The following is a 17,989-nucleotide window of genomic DNA, read 5'->3' on the forward strand; positions in this document are numbered from 1 at the left end:
CACGTTCGTCGAATCCCCTCTTTTGTGTGCCTACAACTTGCATGCTGGGAGTTTCCGCATCCAGCAATGGCCCTGTCCTTTGTATGTTCAAATCATAAACAAGGTGTCCTATCCCAGCAATGTTTTACGGTTACTCAATACTTGGGACCCGAGCTCTTCAGATCCTACAGGCATTCGCGATACCAGTCAATAAAGGCCGAATTGGCTATGAGACCCACCGTACTTGCATGACGAGGCATGGAAGGCTCTCAGTAGAAACATTACCAAGGAGACCATGCCATCCCCACCATCGCAGCGGTACTTATTGCTACACTGATGTATCTCTAACTGTACCTTCTTTGTTAGTGAGGACTGGCTATTCCATATGCAAGTATGGTTCCCTTCACCACACCCAATCCAATTCCCGGCCCAGTTGTTTCGCCGATGTTTGATGCCAAGACAAACAACGCCAAATGTTGTACGCGTCTACCGTAGCTTACCGCTTCTGGTTTATAAAGTGAGCTCCACCCGCAAATTTTTTTCTTTCCTTCTGCATCGCTCGGAATTCTCCAGCTCTTCTTTCAATTCTTTTGTTCTTTGTTCGGCTTGGACTGTGTCCAATTATGGCACACACCCCAGCTGAGCTCGCCGCCTGAGGCTCACCCCCAGTACTGCGACCAATGCTCTTAATTCTTTTTTTTCCCTCTAAAAGGTAGGGAATTTTTTTTTTCTTAACCCCAAACCCCCGGGGATGATTATATTTTAGACATGCAAAGGCATTCCTCAATCAGAAGATCCATGTTGAATCTGTCATACTTTTAAGTTTCAGCCTTGTCTGACCCATCACAACAACATTGTTACTTTTGCAAGCCCTACATTAAGCGATTTTTGACTGACAATTTCTCGCTCAGGTAAATAACATTTGGATTCACTCCCTTCCATCCATTGCGGCTGTTGCCTAGCATGAAGAAATCTTGAACGAACGGGCGGACATAACGTACCCATTTCCCTTCATCCAACAAAACCAGAGCGTACAAACTCTGTGGTTGTATGGGAAGTGGATTACTTGTTGAGAATTCGTCACCTGAACCAATTCCCTTGTCTACATCAAATCATGTCGCATTGACAAGTTGAGACCAGCATTTCTAACAAAAACTCTAGGTAATTCGAAACTCATCTCTCTCTGCCCTTTCTCAACATGGTCATACCTATCATGATGATTGTGTTATTCACACTGTTGGACTTGGACCTCGTGTCCGGGAATGAACATCAATACAAAATTCTGATTTAATGAGGTATGTGTCCCCTATCGATCAAATTAGTCGTGTTTCATGCTGACTGACTTGCAGCCTGACTTAGTTGCCATGTCTTGATTTTGCTTTTGACTCGTGCTTTTTGCTTGAATTGCTATCGCTGACTCGACAAAAGAAAACAAATAGGAATACCCAGAGGCAGGACCCTTTGGCTCGTTGACCGTAAGTGTGCTCTTCTCAAATTTCCAATCTCATTGCATGATGAACCCCAACATACTGTTCTATCTCTGAACTATCATGTCGATAAAATATTTTCACCTTGGAGAACTGATCTTTTCCTTGACTGCCACCATTTCACTCATCTTGTGATTTGATCAATTGCTAATGTGCATCACAGGAGCTAAGGGTCAATTTTTTAATAGCTTAATACATTTTTTCTTGCACATTTAACCATTCGTAACTTCAGGCTTGACTGTTTTTCTCTCAGCTGTTCCGTAACTCCTTGCCTGTATTCCATTCCAACGCCTCTTGACGCCTCGCCTCTTATGCCCAGTGACATTTCCCTACTCAACAAACAGCCCATGCTTCTTGTGCCATCCTTCCAGACTGTCTTGGCCATACTCCTCGTGCACACTCTTATTTCCCTCCGGCCACCGCGCCCACGCAGGCTTCGATCCATCCATGATACACACCATCTCATCGGGCACTGGTAACTCCGTATCGATTGCGGAGGCAAATGGATGAACTAATTTAGGCCAGTGGTGGTCCCAAAGCCACAGCATGGTACTACAATTCGAGCAAAAGTTCCGCTCGGAGGAGCAAAGCTTTTCATCCGGTGTGCCGCGGTCTTTGATGGCAGAGTATTTCCTGGTCATTGAGTTAGTATGTGCAAAGGAATATCATTTGCATGTTATTCAAGTGTATAAATGACGGTTTCTCGGTGGATCATGTGCTCGAAGGCGGATGGGTCGTACTTGATCAGATCTTTGCCCTTGATGATCTTCAAGCTATCAGCGATGCCGCCGAGGTTCACAGCACCGAGATGTCCGCCTACTTTACGGCAGATGCTGCAAGCGCATAGCTGATATGGAACTGGTGTTTGGGACTGGAGAGCAAATTCGACGCCGCCGCATTGGCAGCTTCCTTTGAGATCCCTATAAACTCGGTTAGTATGCTTGTGCCGGGGATGCAAGGCTGTGTTAATGGAGTTTCACGTGCATAGGCATGATTTGGTGTGCCTGTTTGTTTAGTCGGTGATTTGTTTAGTCGGTGACCTGTAAGGGTACAATCCAAGCGTTGTAGATTTGTTTGGTTGGAATTTGTGATTTATCGAGATGATCCTTGATATATTTACTTCCACCACAAAGAGGGGCAAATCCGAGAACAAACCCTTCAAAACGAGCAAACCGCAAAAATTTCATACATTCCAACGACCTGTCTTACCCCACCCAATTTATTTTCTATCAGTAAGCCTACATCCAAATGCCCCGAGTCCTATTCTATAAACGCCGGATTATTTTTCATGCATCATCGACCGTGCCCCGCAGCTGTGATTGGCTGAGCAGCTGTTTGTCGGGTTTGTCCTGTTTGTCTATCGGAGGTTTGGATTCGCTTTCGCCGACTGATACTCACCTTGCTGAGCGACTTTCTCGTCAGCACCAAAGCAGAAGCTTGTTGTGTTCATATCTAGAGCGAGTCTACGCTTAAAACTTCTGAAAATGAGTTTCGGAGCCCCCGGCGGTGCATCGGTAAACTACAAGCCATCACCGTGAGTTGGATTATTCCAAGTGTGCATATTTGCACCTGCGACACACTGAAATCAACGAGATTAGACCGCTTGTTATGAATAATGCTGACGCATTGAAATTATCGACAGACCCGAACGTGGTAGTTTTCCTCTTGATCACGAAGGTATACTAGCCCGCAGCCGCACAGCCCAGGTCCCGAAGAAAGACGGCAAGACCAGCAAAAACAATTGAGCTAATCACAATTTGGGTTACTGCAGGAGAATGCAAACACGTTATCTCGGGATATTTGAAGTGCATTAAGATGAACAAAGGTACCAACGACGAAGCGTGTCGCAAGTTGGCCAAGGAATACCTTGCCTGCCGAATGGACAAGTAAGTCAGCCCAACACACAGAGACACCAGTCATTGCCATTGGAGGATGGGCTTTATTTGCGATGAAAGTCGAAGCTAAATTCTGATCGAAACAACTTGTCATTAGGAACCTCATGGCCCCGGATAACTTCGAGAACCTCGGGTTGGTGTTCAAAGATAGCGAAGGGAAAGGACAGACTTCAGCTACACCAGTTACAGGCAAAACCAATCCAGAACAGAAGAGCTGATATGCGACAGCGAGACATTGAATGATATTGTATGATACGGAAGAGTGGCGCTAGTCCGTGATCGGGCAGTGCTGGCATTATTCAAGGCGTTCCACATAAGAAAATGTATTTGGCACCTATTCGACACAAAAAATAAGTAAACAGGATTAGTGTAAGTGAATTTGCATCGAAATTCGCAAATAGAAACCCATCTTAACCATGGTGATATTTGTTATCTCTCAACTTGTGCAGTTCCCCGCATGTGAGTTCGTTTCCGCTCGGCCACACTTAAAAGTCTCCAACTCCTCCACGGAGTCCCAAGCCGCCAAATGTCATCGATCGCCCGGCCACCAGACCCGTGCCTCGTGGCGATTATCCTCATAGTGCGCTCTCGCACCGGCCCACGTCTCGTCTTCCACTACCCCCCTAACCCGCTAAGCGAGAGTCGCATCAAAACCACCATCAAGGGCGGCCGGCGCGTCTCGCGCACCCGCACACGTTCCAAGAATACCGATTCAAGTTCGAGCTCTGAGAGCAACTCGAGCACCGACGAAGACGAGGAAGAACGGGAAACTCAGAGCCATGCTGGTGGGAGTTCCGTGCTGGCGGGCCGCCGCTTTAGCAACTTCGGCCTCGATGACCATCTCCCCGCCGCTTCATCGCCTGTTGCTGGTGAGTCCCAGCGCCCTGGATCGCTAAGCTCCGGGCGCGGCTCGTCGACTCGGAAACGGGCTGCGGGCATCGATCCGGATCCTGACGATGATGCGGGGACGGCGTCTGATCGGCCCGATGATTGTCCTGGGAGCTCTAGGCCGCCTTGGGAGTCGCTTTTGGGCGTGCCTGGGAGTGTGTGGGAGAAGCTGCTTAGCCCATCTCGGTCATGGCATAAGCGGCGGTTTGAGGTTGGGATCAATGATTTGGCGCTTGTGGGTTGGCCGGTCTTTGTGCGCGACGATGGCTCGTGGCGCAAGCAACGACGCAAGAAGCAGAAGAAACCTCGTGCTGACTGGGACGGTGGGGAGTTAGGTCACAATGATAGTGCCGAGGAGGGCAAGAAGGACGAGCAATTTGTTACTTCGCCTGATTTAGGAGCTAGTGTTGCTTCTATCGCAGAGTCATTGACATCGCCGACAGACAGTAAGCGTGGGTCGGCCAGCGGATGGCCTGGGAAACCAGACGAGCCGCTCGACCCAGAGGACAAAGACCACATGACTATGTTCAATGTTGTCTTTGTTGTGGATCCTCCTCTACTGGAGTACTCCATGCGTGTGAAGGAAATCTACGATAATATCATCAAGAAATTCGCCAAAGCTCTTAAATGGGAACAGGCTCGCACTGACTATGTGTGGAAGGAGTCTCAACATATTCTACAAGTGAGGAGAAGAGCACGAGAGACTAGTACGTTTCCTGCTAATAGCTATCCCGCTGAGGCTGACATTGATCCTCGGCAGAAACATCGACCCATAATCTTTACGCTGAATTGATATCCCAGTCTTCTCTAGCTCGGGCTATCTACACAGTCTACAGCAGCATATCTGCGTCCAAAATCGCATCCGTATCGCTCAGCCCGGATGTTTCTATCTCTCTCCAGATTCCACCTTTGACCTCTACATCATACCTTACTGGGCCCATGGACAAGGCATACCCGGGCTTGTGGCTCACGACAGCAGATAGTGCGACCCCTGTCGACGATCCGAGTGCAGATGAAAGCACCACGCCACATCAGGTCCCGGCAAAGCACTTTGCTCTGCTTCTGTTAGACAGCGAAGCCACCATTATCAAGGATATTGAAGCGTCTGGGGGAGCGCTTGCCCCCGCACTTGCACATTATATCCGATGCTCCAAGCCAACCAAGTCATTTGCGCAGATATCAGCATCATCAGGAATCCCACTTTCCCACATCCAGATGTTGTCGAGCCATCTTGTATACTGGCGTCGTGCTCGCGCTATCCCTCCCATCCACCAACGAGATACATACATCGTCTCTCCAAACTGTGACTTGAGCAAGCTGGAAATAGCCACGATCGCTTATCAGGCAGCATTCCCAACGTACCCTAGTTTGCCAAAAATGCTTTCCACTCTCAGCGGCACCCCTCGCCCTTATAGCAACTTCATTCCGAGCAAAGACCATAAGGAGATATACTTTACTATCCTGGCCTGGCTACTACGTGGCGGCTGGGTCACGCAGCTCCGCACTTTCGCGCGCATCAAAGTGTCACCCGAGGTCAAAATGGCCGTGGAGATGGCCCTGCGCAAGGAGGAAGTCGAGCGATACCTGTCTAAGGGCAACTCATACTCGATCCTCGTCGACGAGGACAGCGACTCTGACGATGGAAATGACGACGCGCACTCTTCCTCGTCCTCTTCCCTCGACAGCCACGGTAGCGGGGATGAAACACCTACGCCCAGTCGACTCGACGCACATGCGCAACTGCGCTCTTCCCACAAACTCCTCGATCAATCAACAGCTCTCCGACTGTCATCTTTCATCCTTTCCCCGCACCGCGCATCTCCACTCGAGTCCCGCTGGCTTGACGAAATTTTCTCCCGATTTCCCGACGACCCGAGAACCAGCCAGGAAGACGAAAACGCCAGCCCGGACATCACGCCTAACGATAGCCTGGCTCTACACAAGAAGTACTGGCCTATCTTCCTCAAGTACTTCAATGGCTTCGATGCTATGGAGAAGATATGCGTGCGCGAGAGTCTCAAGCGCAAGCTCGTCTGGCAGGTCCTCATGCGCCTGGGTGTGGTGACGGGCCCACTGGGCGCGATGGATCTCGATGCGCGTGAGAAAGTGTTGGTTAGTGTTCGGCATTGGTAGTTGTGTTGGTACGGGAATTTGGAACATGGAGTTTTCTCTAGCAGGACAATGGCATCCCTTATTTACACACAACATCTAACTAGATCTCGGGTTCTGTCCATATCTTCAATCAAATCCCGCTGGCATAGATCACGGACACCGGAAACCCGTCAATTTCAGAGAAATACGGCCCGCGTATTAGGATTTACATACCCACTCTGCTGATTCCGATGGTTTCCGCGTGCCCTCAGCCCTAATCACTGCCGAAAGCACACTGTTTCAAGATGGATTAAATTAGTGAAGGGGAAATGGGATAGTTTGTGCTTGAGCACTTATAGTCTAGATCTTCAATTTCAACCCCATATATCGATCGAAGATCAAAGAGTGACAGGTTGGTGTGTACGGAGAACGAGTTGGGCAGTTCACGTGTTCCAGAGCACGTAATGATATCACATTCTTTTCGCACAATGATCAGCATGGCCCAGGTAATTTTCCTTTCTCGCAGGGTACTATGTAATATGAAATGTAATCCCTCACTTCCTTCAAATGTATTGGTATGTATTACGTCTAGGATTCCATCGCCCGTATATCCGAACAACGGTCCAATGGGCTGAATCTTCAATGGTTGTACGGAGTAGATGGGTATATATAAAAGCTGACGATCTCCGGCGGTAATAATCCCCATGCTATAATTTTTTCATATCAGAAAGTAGTTGTCATTCAAAAGAAAACCTTGACTCTTCCCACGTCAGATATTTCTGGTGTGCGCCATTGGCCGGAGGGTGTGGACCCTCGCGATCTTTTTAAGTGTGTACCTTGCAAGCTGGATGGATTCTCCAAATTGATGAACTGAATTTTAGTAGCGGTAGTCTGTTGTATTCTATGAAAGATCTATTGCTAGTACTTCAATTGAAGCTCACTTTATAAAGTCTATGGGCTTTGATTGAAGGTCTACCTAGGTAGAACTAGATCGTCCGAGTGTTGTCCAATTGGCTGGACATTGGTTGCTTGAGATCTCAGAACCCTGAAGTATCGCCACTTCGACAGCTATTTTAATCACGGGTTGCCTGAGCTGTGATTGTTATTGGGCCAGTGCCTTTTAGAGAAATATGCGGCTCAATTCCATGACATTAATCTGGTTCTTTGTCGCCCCTATGGTTTCATCGACCATGTATAAAAAGGACTTGACTGCCGAGACTGTTGACCTCGGCAAAGCAAAGACCCAGAAGTGGACATCGTATAAGACAGGGGATTCTAGGGTATCATAGTGTGTTCCTTCTACAATGCGTCACAAGTACATATGTACTGTGTTGTATGGGGGAATATATGCTTCAATCGGCTAGTACCGACTCACCTCCGAGATGCCCGATTATATATGGATTGACCTAGGGAACCCTAGACAAGACAATCCTGACTTGAATTAACAGTAAAAGATGATTTTTTTAAAAAAAAACAAACAGAAAAGATCGAAATTTAAAATTAAAAAAATCAAACCAGACCAAAAAGAAGCATAATTTTTTTTTTCCATAAGAAAACCCTTGTGCGAAATTCCACAAAAAACCCCCCCCCCAGTACAAAAAACACAAATTGTGCCCATCCGATTAATTACCTGTAAAGAAAAAACCCCGCTACCAGTTCTGCCCTGAACCAAATAATTTTGTGTCTTCTCTCTCTTCTCTCCTACATTTCTCCGGGCTGTTTTCTCCCTTCTTCCGCGACTTCCTATTTCCCTTCGGTACCTCTCCGTCTCAGAGAGAACCGAGCTTCTCTTCAAATCACACGAAATCGCGGTCCATTTTTCAAGGGATCGGCCATAGATCTTGTGCTTCGCATTCTTGTCAAGAATCGAATTTTGACAGGAATCACACAGCGTTCCTGTGAATCCGACTTGTACCTACTCAGCGACTGAGTCTTTCCAACCCTTTTTTAGCCTGGCGACGTTGACAAGGCGGTGCCTACGTTGCGTCCTCGGCGGGATTTTTTTTCCCTTACACACCTTCCTCTTTGTTTTCTGACAATCAGTGTGCTCACAAGTCACGGCTGTTGAGATCACCCCATCCATACCGAGAAATCGACGGCCCATTTATCTATGCGATTTGTGGTCTAGACGATCCTCCCAGCAGACACAACTCCTTCGATTGCGCTTTTGCGACCCAATACCACCCGTGGTCCTTCGTCTTGTTTACGCACGAAATCGACCTTTTCGACACACAACTGACAGCCTCTCTGAAAAGACGGGAAGCTACAGATTAGTGAGGTCACAAGAAGCTGAAATCTTTCCCTTTTCTTGATTTCCACTTTGCGCAGGTACCATCTCGCCCCCAGTAGGCGTAGACTGAGACCCAGCGTTACCCAAGGTCGTCCGGTAAAATAACCCGCATCTCAAATATCTTTTCTACCCTTGATCAGAGCTACGATAAACTCTTCCGACATGTCTACGTTTTCGTACGCACAAGCCGCCAAGGGCGTCTCCGGGACACCGACCCCGTCCAAGACACCATCAGAATCCGAGAAGACTGACTCCAAACCGGAGGAGCAGACCATCGTTGAGACTACAAAGGATGACGTACCAGTCTCCACTGAGTCCGAGCCCGTCCAAAAATCCGAGGTAGTCACAGAGGAGAACAAGGATGATGATTTTACCACTGTCACCAGCAAGCATGCCGCTAAGACAAAGGCTATCAACTCTCGAACATCAAGCCCGAGCGTTCGCACAGGCTCAAAGTCGCGCAAAACAAAGGAGGACGACTCAAAAACCTCCAACGGTAACGCAGATGCCACCGCTGAGAAGCAGGCTCCCAGTGAGGGACAGACCGAGAAGGCCGAAGGTGTCGCAGAGAAGTCCACTGAAAAGTCCGAGGATTCCGAGAAAACCGCATCCCCACCCAAGGAGCTGAAGGCTGCTCCTCTTCCTTCAGTCAACATTTGGCAACAGAGGAGAGAGGCTCAGGACGCCAAGGTCAAGGCTATCCCCAAGTCCACTTCCACTAGCAAAGCTGCCTCCACCAAAGATGCCTCGACTGTTGATGAGACCCAACAAGACTCCAAGGCCGGCTCTAAGAAGAAGGGTGCCGATGGTGCACAGGAAGGTGCCAAGGATCGCAAGAAGACCGACAGCGGAAAAGGACGCGATACCGGATCAGTTCCCCCAGTAGAAGACGTTTCTGCCTGGCCAACTCCCCAAGTTGCGATTGGCGAAGAGAAGAAGAAATCTCTCGAAAAGACCGAGAAGAGCCCCGTCATCAGACCCCATGGAAAGGAAAAGTGGACACCCGTTCCTTACGTCCCCACTGCTGTTTTCAACACCCCGCTCCCATCTGCCGGTGGCCGTGGAGGTAGACGGGCCACTCGTGGTGGCCGGGATAGTGGCCGCGGAGCTCACGCCAATGGAGCCGCTGCCCTTGACAAGGCCGCCACTGACAAAGCTGCCACGGGACAGGCCGCCCAAGGCGCAAAGCAGGCATCTGGAGACCGGGGGCGCCACGAGGCTGGATCTGGACGTGCTACTTCTCTTCCCGCCCAGTCAAGACGTTCCACAAGCATCGACGCTGGTGCTGCAGCTGATGCACGCAAGCCTTCCCAGGCAACTGAGCGCGGCCGTGGAGCTCGCAACGGAGAGGAACACACCAAGCAGGTGAATGGCGGAGAGAACGCCCCCCGCCCTCAACGCGAGGGCAAGCCCTTTGGAAGAAACCAGGATGTCCGCGCAAGTGATCGCACCCAGAAGGGTGGAAACCTGGCTATTGACTCGCAGGCTGCAGCCCGCAGTAACGATCGTCGCTTTGAGGCCGGATCTAAGTCGGCCGACCCCACTGGTTTAAATGATCTCAACCGCGAGCGTGGAGAGTTCCGTTCTGAGCGTGGAGGTCGTGGGTCTAACCGCGGCCGTGGTGGCGCTTACTCCAACTTCGGCGCCCAGAACGCTCAGTTCAATGCAGCCAACTCATTCGCTTCACCCAAGGCGTTTGGCTTCAACGACCGTCAGCGGTCACAACAGCATGGCCTCCCCAATGGATCTCAGCAAGGAAATCGCATGCCCCTGCGATCGCCCTCTTTGCCCGCTCCCGCAAACATGTACGGCGTTGTTTATCCTTTCCCAGGTGATATCAACACGATGTATGGCTACCCGGCTGTCAACTCTGCCCCGATGAACGCTGTTCCCTACCAGCAGCAATACATGGAGCCTTTCTCGCTGATGAATATGCTCTCCATGCAACTGGAGTACTACTTCTCAGTCGACAACATGTGCAAGGACATGTTCCTTCGCAAGCAAATGGATTCTCAAGGCTTTGTGCCTCTGAACGTACTTGCCAGCTTCAAGCGTGTCAAGTCCCTCACTGAGGACTTTGAACTCCTTCGACACGTGGCCCGTCAACTGCGCAATGTTGAATGCCAAATTGGTGAGGATGGCGTTGACCGCCTGCGCCCCAGAGAAAAGTGGCAGCAATGGGTCCTCCCTGTGGACCAGCGTGAACCTGCCGCTCAACATGACGGGGCTGCCCCTGCTAAAAAGACCGACGAAAACATCGCGGCACACGGCCACTCCGAGAACGTCATCAACGGATCCGCTCGTCAGTTCGTGCCCAACGGTGTCGCTCATGATGTCAAGACTTCACTTTCATCTACCGCTCCGGAATTCATGCCCTCATTGCTACCTACTGCAGTGAACGAAATTGCCAATGTAGGATACCCCTGGAACTCCCCAGCCTCCCCTGATGACTCGACAACGTCCTTCTTTTCGTCGTCTTCGTCTTTCCCCGTGGACTATTCATTTGTTGACCCTTCTTCCTCAGCGCGTGGACTAGATTCGCAGTCCGAACCCCCTTTCCCCTCTGATTTGGAACCGATGGTGACCCTGGCAAGGTATGCTGACCTTTTTGCATGAGAATTATCTTTTGTGGGTCTGACTGACTGTATAACAGCCTTGATGCAAATTACCTTCGTCAACCAATCGGCCCCGCCGATTGGTTGGCCAACAAGTCTTTTGCCGGAGCGCATCAATCGGCTCCCAAGTCAAAGGGGACGGGCCGTTCGTCCACAGAAACGTCAAATTATGCCCCAAAAACTATCAACATGTCTCGCAAAGAAACCTTCGATGGCCGAGGCCGATCGACTGCAAGAAGGTATAGCTTTGGAATGACCCAGCCCTACGAATCTTGGTCATTCACCTTGACTAAAAATTTCAATTCGCATTTGTACAATGAATTTAGGCGTTTAGCCCTTGATGATCTTTTAACTCGACACGTTGACAACGGTTTCAAAGAACTCATGGAATTCTACCGGAACTGTCTGGTTCACCGTCGCCCCATTCCTGACCTCGTGCTGTACGACCTGGTCCATCTTTCGCAACATCAAGCATTGGACTACCACACTCTCGTCTCTAATACGATTTATGAAACAATTGCCAGTGGAAAGATGAAACCATACAATCGGGGGAAAATCAGCAAACACTTCAATACCCAATACGGCGAGCTGGCGGGAGAAAAGTTATCATGAGCCCTTTTACATCTCTTTCTGAATTTTGCTTCTTTCGCGACACGTTTTTAAACTGCTTGTTCATTTTTCATGACCAGCAATGCTCTTTTTTTGTCCAAAGTGGTTTTTTTTTGCATGCATATTCGCCAATTTTTCTCCTTAGAGTTTCAAGTGACCCCTTCATTGCAATAACGCGGTCTGGTTTCTCGGTCAACTCGAAGCTTCGGAGTTTACTCACCATTTTTCTTTTTTTCTTTTTAATTTTCATTGCTTTTTCACTTACGGGAGATTCTCAAAACGTTCTGGCGTCCGGGCATGATTTTACTGGCAGTCTCTCTTTCTTTCGATGCCTGCCACTACGGTGTGCCGGGGCCTCAAATTCGTTTTTTTCTCTACCGTTGACATAGATATCTCCACTACTTTTCTTCCGTTCTCCCCGAGGTTGTGGTTTCCCTTTATCGATACAGTCAATTTGTGATCCAGGCCTCTCATCGGCTCTGAATCTTAACAAGTATCAGCTTGGCAATGACCCACAAAAAAGCGCATGTCTCTAAAAGTCCTGTCTGAGGTTATCTGTGTGTTTCGAGTTTTGTCAATGGTGCCAATCGGAGAAAATTAATCTAGCATATCTTCATTGCCGATATCTTCTTCCCTGGGAGACCATCTATTCGGTTTGCCCAGCTCTTATTTGGACAGAACTTTTTGAAGTGGATCGATCCATTTCGTGCTTTTTTCCTTCTTGCTGGGATTCCTGCACAGAAAATTTTTGTCTTGTCTGCTGCGTTATCTGCAAAAACTAGGCTGCTCAGGCCTTTGTGGAGTAATATGATTGATATGCATACTATGCACGCTATGACATTAAACATGCTCTGTAAGAGAATGACGACTGTAAGATTTGCCTTAAACAAAGTACATCATGACAATCTGTACCATAAAGCCGGCCGAGTCTGATGGAATGAGGTCGATTGTTCATGCCTCAGGCAGCCAGAGCTTGTGAACTGGGAACCAAACGGAGACAATTCAGTCCCGATCCGGCTCTAACAGCTCCCTTTCCCCTCTCTAGCTCTGTTCTGCACATCTAATCCACTGTTCATCCTTCCCTGTAACTCTTCTTACAGTTAACTCCACTTCTTGATCACAATGGAGGGCGCATCCCGCCAAACGTCAAGGCTATTTCGGCCCCGTGGCCAGAAGCTCCTTCCCCAACGTCTCGCACGAACCTCTGCAGTTAGCACCACTCCCTTCACCTTCACCCAGACTCAGCGACGGACACTGTCAAATTCTCCACGGTCTCTCGTCCCAGAGTCTCTTTTCAACAGCTTCAGATCGGGTGGTTCATACAACGAGGGACCCACCAGCTATTTCTCCAACCGCCAAACTCTCCCCGCGAACACCGTTGTGCGATTCGTGCCACAACAGACAGCATGGATCGTCGAGCGCATGGGAAAGTTCGACCGTATCCTGGAACCCGGTCTTGCGATCCTTGTGCCATTTTTGGACCGAATTGCCTACGTGAAGAGCTTGAAGGAGGCTGCTATTGAGATCCCCAGCCAGAATGCCATCACGGCGGATAATGTCACCCTTGAGCTGGATGGGGTGTTATACACGCGGGTTTTCGATGCGTACAAGGCAAGGTGAGTGGTTTTATGGTGGTTCTTAGTTTTTGTGTGGAATTGGACCAGTCGGAACAACGCAATCGCTAATTCATCGTCAATCATAGCTACGGCGTTGAGGACGCAGAGTACGCTATTTCGCAACTCGCGCAGACGACCATGCGTTCCGAAATCGGTCAGTTGACTCTCGATCACGTTCTCAAGGAACGCGCCAATCTCAATACAAACATTACCAAGGCAATCAACGAGGCGGCTCAGGAATGGGGTGTTGTCTGTCTTCGATATGAGATTAGGGATATCCACGCGCCGGAGGCGGTCGTGGCTGCCATGCATCGCCAGGTTACTGCTGAGCGGTCGAAGCGAGCTGAGATCCTCGAGTCTGAAGGTCAGCGCCAGAGTGCGATCAACATTGCCGAGGGTCGCAAGCAGTCCGTTATTTTGGCTTCCGAAGCTCTGCGCTCCGAGAAGGTCAACCACGCTTCTGGTGAAGCCGAGGCTATTAAGCTTAAAGCCGAGGCTACCGCGCTCGGAATCGACGCTGTCTCTCGGGCCATCGAGGAGGGTGGTGAGAATGCTCACAAAGCTGTTAGTCTCAGCGTTGCCGAGAAGTACGTCGCAGCTTGGTCGAACTTGGCACGTGAGGGAACGGCTGTTGTTGTTCCTGGTAATGTTGGGGACATGGGTGGAATGATTGCCAACGCTATGGCTGTCTACGGCAAGATCAGCGAGACGCAGGCCCAGGGCCTGGCAAAGAAAACCCTTGGGGTTGAAGGCACTTCTCAGTCATCGGAAACACCGCAAAACAGCCAGGTGCCGACCTTTTTTGGGGATCAGGCTGAGCAGAACACACAGTCCAACATCGCCTCTCAAACTGCGGACGAGGGATTTGAGACGGTCGCCGGTGAACACAAGAAATGAGCGTCTGTACTTCACCCAACCGAAACGAGAACGACGACTCCTCCCTTGATTTATTCCCTCCGTCTTTTTTCCTTGTGTTCTGGCACCTCCAGTCAATTGGCTCCTTTAGTGTATGGGTGGGCTGTTTTCCACTCTGCTCTTCTGCTTTCTTCTTGGATTGGGCTCTTTACATTTACCCACCACTTCTCATCTCTTACTTCTCCAGCTCCTACTGCCTATTACCTTTCGACCGTTTCCCGGCATTTCTTAAGGAGTCTCACAGAAAGTGCGAACTTCGCTGTGCATGTGTCATCAAATTCGCCACATTGGTTCCTGTATGTGTACATAAAAGATGGTTGTTGATCAGAACCGAGATCGGAGAATATTTCAATGTACAAGTATCATTATCTTATATCTTCCCAGGAACTTTCGGTCATTCGTGAGACGTCGGATGTAAATTTCGTTAGATCAACCCTTCGCTTTCATCACTGGTGTGATTGTTGCGGATCCAGGTCGGATTTCAACGTTGAAATACTATGCTACATCCACCCTACCTCTTCTTTGAGAGGCCATCTACTAACATTTACTGCTGATTATTACAGTGGAGATGGAGGTCACCTAAACAAGTGCGATGTTAACAGCTCCGAGTAAAAGGGCCGTGCAAATCCTAGTTTAGTCCACCCGAAACCATGATGATGAACAACAATCCTATGAACAATTTCGATTAATCGGCCAAACCCAAAGATTAAGGAATCGGTTCAATATCAAACCTGATCTCAAGTGAGCAACTTTCATCCCAGGTCACAATCCTAGCAATATAATACGTACCTCTCGGAAAGATCTCCAGCACCAGATACACCGCACACTTCCCAACGCGCGTACCCAGAAGCCCCTGGTACTCAGGGCTATTATATTTCCAGATGAGTGGTGTTCTACAAACCGGAGGCCAAGTGAGATCATTGCGCGAGGAATAGAGAACCTCCTGCACGAAAGTCCTAGTGTCGGTATTGACGACATCACAAACATAAAAGTGTCGCAGAGACTTTGGCTCAGCAATCTCCTGCAAATGAGCCCGGGCAATCTGCGAAAACTGAGGCCCATCACTTCTGAAGATCCCCTCGGCGATGATCAATCCCCTTCCTACTAGGATGTCATATATGTTCTCGCAGCCAGCAAGCCCAAGATCACCCTCTGCATAATTCTGCGTCAGTGTCTGGTTGTATTCCGCTTCATTGGCATATCCTAGTGCGAAGACATTCTCTGCGACCTGGAATGGGATGTTGTGCTTGTCGGTACGAATGTACCAGCGTGCACTTCTGAGGTCGGCTACGGTCAGAGTGCTGGGCTGGATTTGGCATGTGGGGTCTGTGGGGTCTTCGATCCATCGTTGTCGTATAGCTCCTGCGTCTTGGATCTTGCCGTATCGTCCTGCTGGGGTGGCAGTTGGGATCTCTGTGGGAGGATTTGGGGGAGCCCAGGACTGCTCTGAAGGTGCCATGCTGACCAGTATCTTGTCCGTCGTGATTCGAATGAGTATCAAGGTACAGAGAGAACACTTTTGTTGTCGTAATGAGTTTTCCTATATTGCTGTCCGAATGGTGAGCCTGGGATGCTGATTGAACGACGGGAATATCTGTACAATATATACTAAGTCTACATCTGTATAGAGGATCTGCTTGGGTTGGGTTTAAAAATCCATGACAGGAAGGAACAGACGATCTTGCAATAAAGAAATCAACGACCTGGAAGAGAACAAGGACAAAGGCAATATAGATGACTGAACCATTGAAGGTGGCTTGTCTGAGAGCTCGACAAAGAATTAAAAATCCCCATTTCAAGAGCTTTGTACTCTTTTGTGAACATTCATACCTGTTCAAACAAGACAATGCCAACTCGAAGAGCAATTTAAAGCCAGACGTTTTCCACCTCCTCGAGTCTTTCTCGCGATCCCCAACTGACGCTTTGCTGGTCGATTCATTAATTATTGTCCACATACCTTAGCTCAAGGTGTATACATCTAGAGCGCATCTAAAACAACTTGTGTCCTTTTCTCACACACAACAATGTTTCTAACTAGACCCAACCACCTGAGTCATGAACAGTACTTCGAGCGTAATTGCGAGTTCTTCCAAGAAGCTCTCCTAAGGGAGTCCCGCTCGCTTCATCTTTTGGAAGATCGCCGCCCAGAAACCATTCTGGCCATTTATGATCTGATCGTTCATCTAGAGATCATCGGACAGCTCGCTGAGACTATGGCCAGAAAGTCCCCGATGTGTCCAACTGTCCTAATTAGCCCCCCGAGCTATTTCACCAGTGAATTCCAAGACTATTGCCGCGCAAGGATTTTGCCTGGCTTGGCTAGGTCGTTAACCTGCCTTAGGGAGTCGAGCACTATCTATCGCGATATTAACTACACTGTCGCTGGTCAATTGGAGGCGGCTCACGAGGAAATGGCTTTTGTTCTGGATAGTCGGGAATAGTCGAATTGCTTTGTGTGGATTATGTCTGCTTCGGCCAAGCTGTTGAATTATCATGCTGCTCAATAAATTGATCTTGAGAGAACATGGCCTTTGCTTCAGACAGTCGCGAATAGTCGATCGCATAAGCTAGATCAATAGAATGGCTCATTCTGGTTCATTTTTCGAAGGTAACATTTGTATCTTAAGAGGGTCTAGTGTAAGATATGTCGTATTCATATAATTTGTTTCCATTGAGCTGGTATTTCGTTGCCTACATCGTACATAGCTTGTTGATTCTGCTCGCATGCTTCTTGTAGACTTGCAACTAGTTATTCCGTACTAGAGACCTCATTTTTCTTTTTCCTGCTTCTAGATGTTGTGTTTACTAGATCAATTATGTGATGGCCGATGCGCCACCAACTTTTCTTTTTGAAGTAGCCCGAGAGAACTATATCTGTACTCTCCATCACACTTTTTCTACTCTAAAAATGTTTTGAATAAACCCAGATCCATAGCAAAACATGCTAAGCGTCAAACTACGTCATCACTCACGAAATGTGGCATCATCCAACGAACGATTCGCTGCCGACCTATTCGTGCCGCTTCCCCCCTCCACTCTCTCTGGCATATTAAGCCTTCTCCCCCCTTTTTATTTTTATCCTGTGTATTCTATCGCCACTTGACAAAAGAGATAAAATATCCACAATGTCTAGCTCTGGAAAGGGATACACCATCAACAGCTCTGGCACCAACAGCCAGGTATGCCTCTGCCCTTTTTGCCTATTTTATGCCACCAAGAACACAATAGATACAATTGTTCGTGGTAAATATCAGAATACATGTGACACTGACAAAAGACAAATTAGGGCAACCACTATTGCTCTCGCGACTACGGCTCCAGCACGTCTAACTCGAACAACTACCACTACTCCAATACGTAAGCACCTATCTGGAACGAAGCTGTCATGCATATGGGATGAATGGAAACAGTTTGATCTGACTGTTTGCTCTAGCAATGGCTCCTACTACTACTCCAACCCCAATGGAAGCTCCTACTACAACAGCGGGTCGGGAAGCTCTACCTACACTGCCCCCTCTGGAGGATCCAGTGGATCCGGCAAGAAATAAATTATCATGTCGTCATGTTGGCAAGGAAATGATCTAGCAAGGAGATTTCAGTGATA

General features: G+C 48.7%; 8 protein-coding genes across 8 annotated transcripts; 6 read left to right on the top strand and 2 right to left on the bottom strand.

The window, feature by feature from the left end:
* Positions 1 to 1,795: 1,795 nt before the first annotated feature.
* On the bottom strand, positions 1,796 to 2,458 carry Pdw03_1498 (Glutathione-dependent formaldehyde-activating enzyme/centromere protein V; the record flags this gene model as incomplete). Its single annotated transcript, XM_066099926.1, has 3 exons — positions 1,796 to 2,099; positions 2,207 to 2,386; positions 2,451 to 2,458. The coding sequence occupies 3 exons, from the start codon at positions 2,456 to 2,458 to the stop codon at positions 1,796 to 1,798; spliced, it is 492 nt and encodes a 163-aa protein (XP_065957653.1).
* A 492-nt stretch (positions 2,459 to 2,950) lies between these two features.
* On the top strand, positions 2,951 to 3,579 carry Pdw03_1499 (Cytochrome c oxidase assembly protein Cox19, putative; the record flags this gene model as incomplete). The annotated part of the gene is made up of 4 exons (XM_014679532.1): positions 2,951 to 3,000; positions 3,109 to 3,143; positions 3,238 to 3,352; positions 3,459 to 3,579. The coding sequence occupies 4 exons, from the start codon at positions 2,951 to 2,953 to the stop codon at positions 3,577 to 3,579; spliced, it is 321 nt and encodes a 106-aa protein (XP_014535018.1).
* Positions 3,580 to 3,777: 198 nt separating this feature from the next.
* Positions 3,778 to 6,382, top strand: Pdw03_1500 (Uncharacterized protein family UPF0171; the record flags this gene model as incomplete). The annotated part of the gene is made up of 3 exons (XM_014679531.2): positions 3,778 to 3,820; positions 3,943 to 4,956; positions 5,010 to 6,382. The coding sequence occupies 3 exons, from the start codon at positions 3,778 to 3,780 to the stop codon at positions 6,380 to 6,382; spliced, it is 2,430 nt and encodes an 809-aa protein (XP_014535017.2).
* Positions 6,383 to 8,792: 2,410 nt separating this feature from the next.
* Pdw03_1501 (Winged helix-turn-helix transcription repressor DNA-binding) lies at positions 8,793 to 11,857 on the top strand (the record flags this gene model as incomplete). The annotated part of the gene is made up of 3 exons (XM_014679529.1): positions 8,793 to 11,224; positions 11,284 to 11,484; positions 11,572 to 11,857. 3 exons carry the CDS (start codon positions 8,793 to 8,795, stop codon positions 11,855 to 11,857), a joined length of 2,919 nt encoding a protein of 972 aa, XP_014535015.1.
* Positions 11,858 to 12,976: 1,119 nt separating this feature from the next.
* Positions 12,977 to 14,367, top strand: Pdw03_1502 (Band 7 protein; the record flags this gene model as incomplete). The annotated part of the gene is made up of 2 exons (XM_014679528.1): positions 12,977 to 13,470; positions 13,557 to 14,367. 2 exons carry the CDS (start codon positions 12,977 to 12,979, stop codon positions 14,365 to 14,367), a joined length of 1,305 nt encoding a protein of 434 aa, XP_014535014.1.
* A 724-nt stretch (positions 14,368 to 15,091) lies between these two features.
* Pdw03_1503 (Beta-glucuronidase) lies at positions 15,092 to 15,844 on the bottom strand (the record flags this gene model as incomplete). Its single annotated transcript, XM_014679527.1, has 1 exon — positions 15,092 to 15,844. The coding sequence occupies one exon, from the start codon at positions 15,842 to 15,844 to the stop codon at positions 15,092 to 15,094; it is 753 nt and encodes a 250-aa protein (XP_014535013.1).
* A 565-nt stretch (positions 15,845 to 16,409) lies between these two features.
* Positions 16,410 to 16,826, top strand: Pdw03_1504 (uncharacterized protein; the record flags this gene model as incomplete). The annotated part of the gene is made up of 1 exon (XM_014679526.1): positions 16,410 to 16,826. The coding sequence occupies one exon, from the start codon at positions 16,410 to 16,412 to the stop codon at positions 16,824 to 16,826; it is 417 nt and encodes a 138-aa protein (XP_014535012.1).
* Positions 16,827 to 17,510: 684 nt separating this feature from the next.
* On the top strand, positions 17,511 to 17,933 carry Pdw03_1505 (uncharacterized protein; the record flags this gene model as incomplete). The annotated part of the gene is made up of 3 exons (XM_014679525.1): positions 17,511 to 17,564; positions 17,672 to 17,742; positions 17,819 to 17,933. The coding sequence occupies 3 exons, from the start codon at positions 17,511 to 17,513 to the stop codon at positions 17,931 to 17,933; spliced, it is 240 nt and encodes a 79-aa protein (XP_014535011.1).
* Between the last annotated feature and the right edge of the window lie 56 nt (positions 17,934 to 17,989).

Source organism: Penicillium digitatum, chromosome 5, assembly GCF_016767815.1.
Source record: "Penicillium digitatum chromosome 5, complete sequence".
NCBI classification, from domain to species: Eukaryota; Fungi; Ascomycota; class Eurotiomycetes; order Eurotiales; family Aspergillaceae; genus Penicillium; species Penicillium digitatum.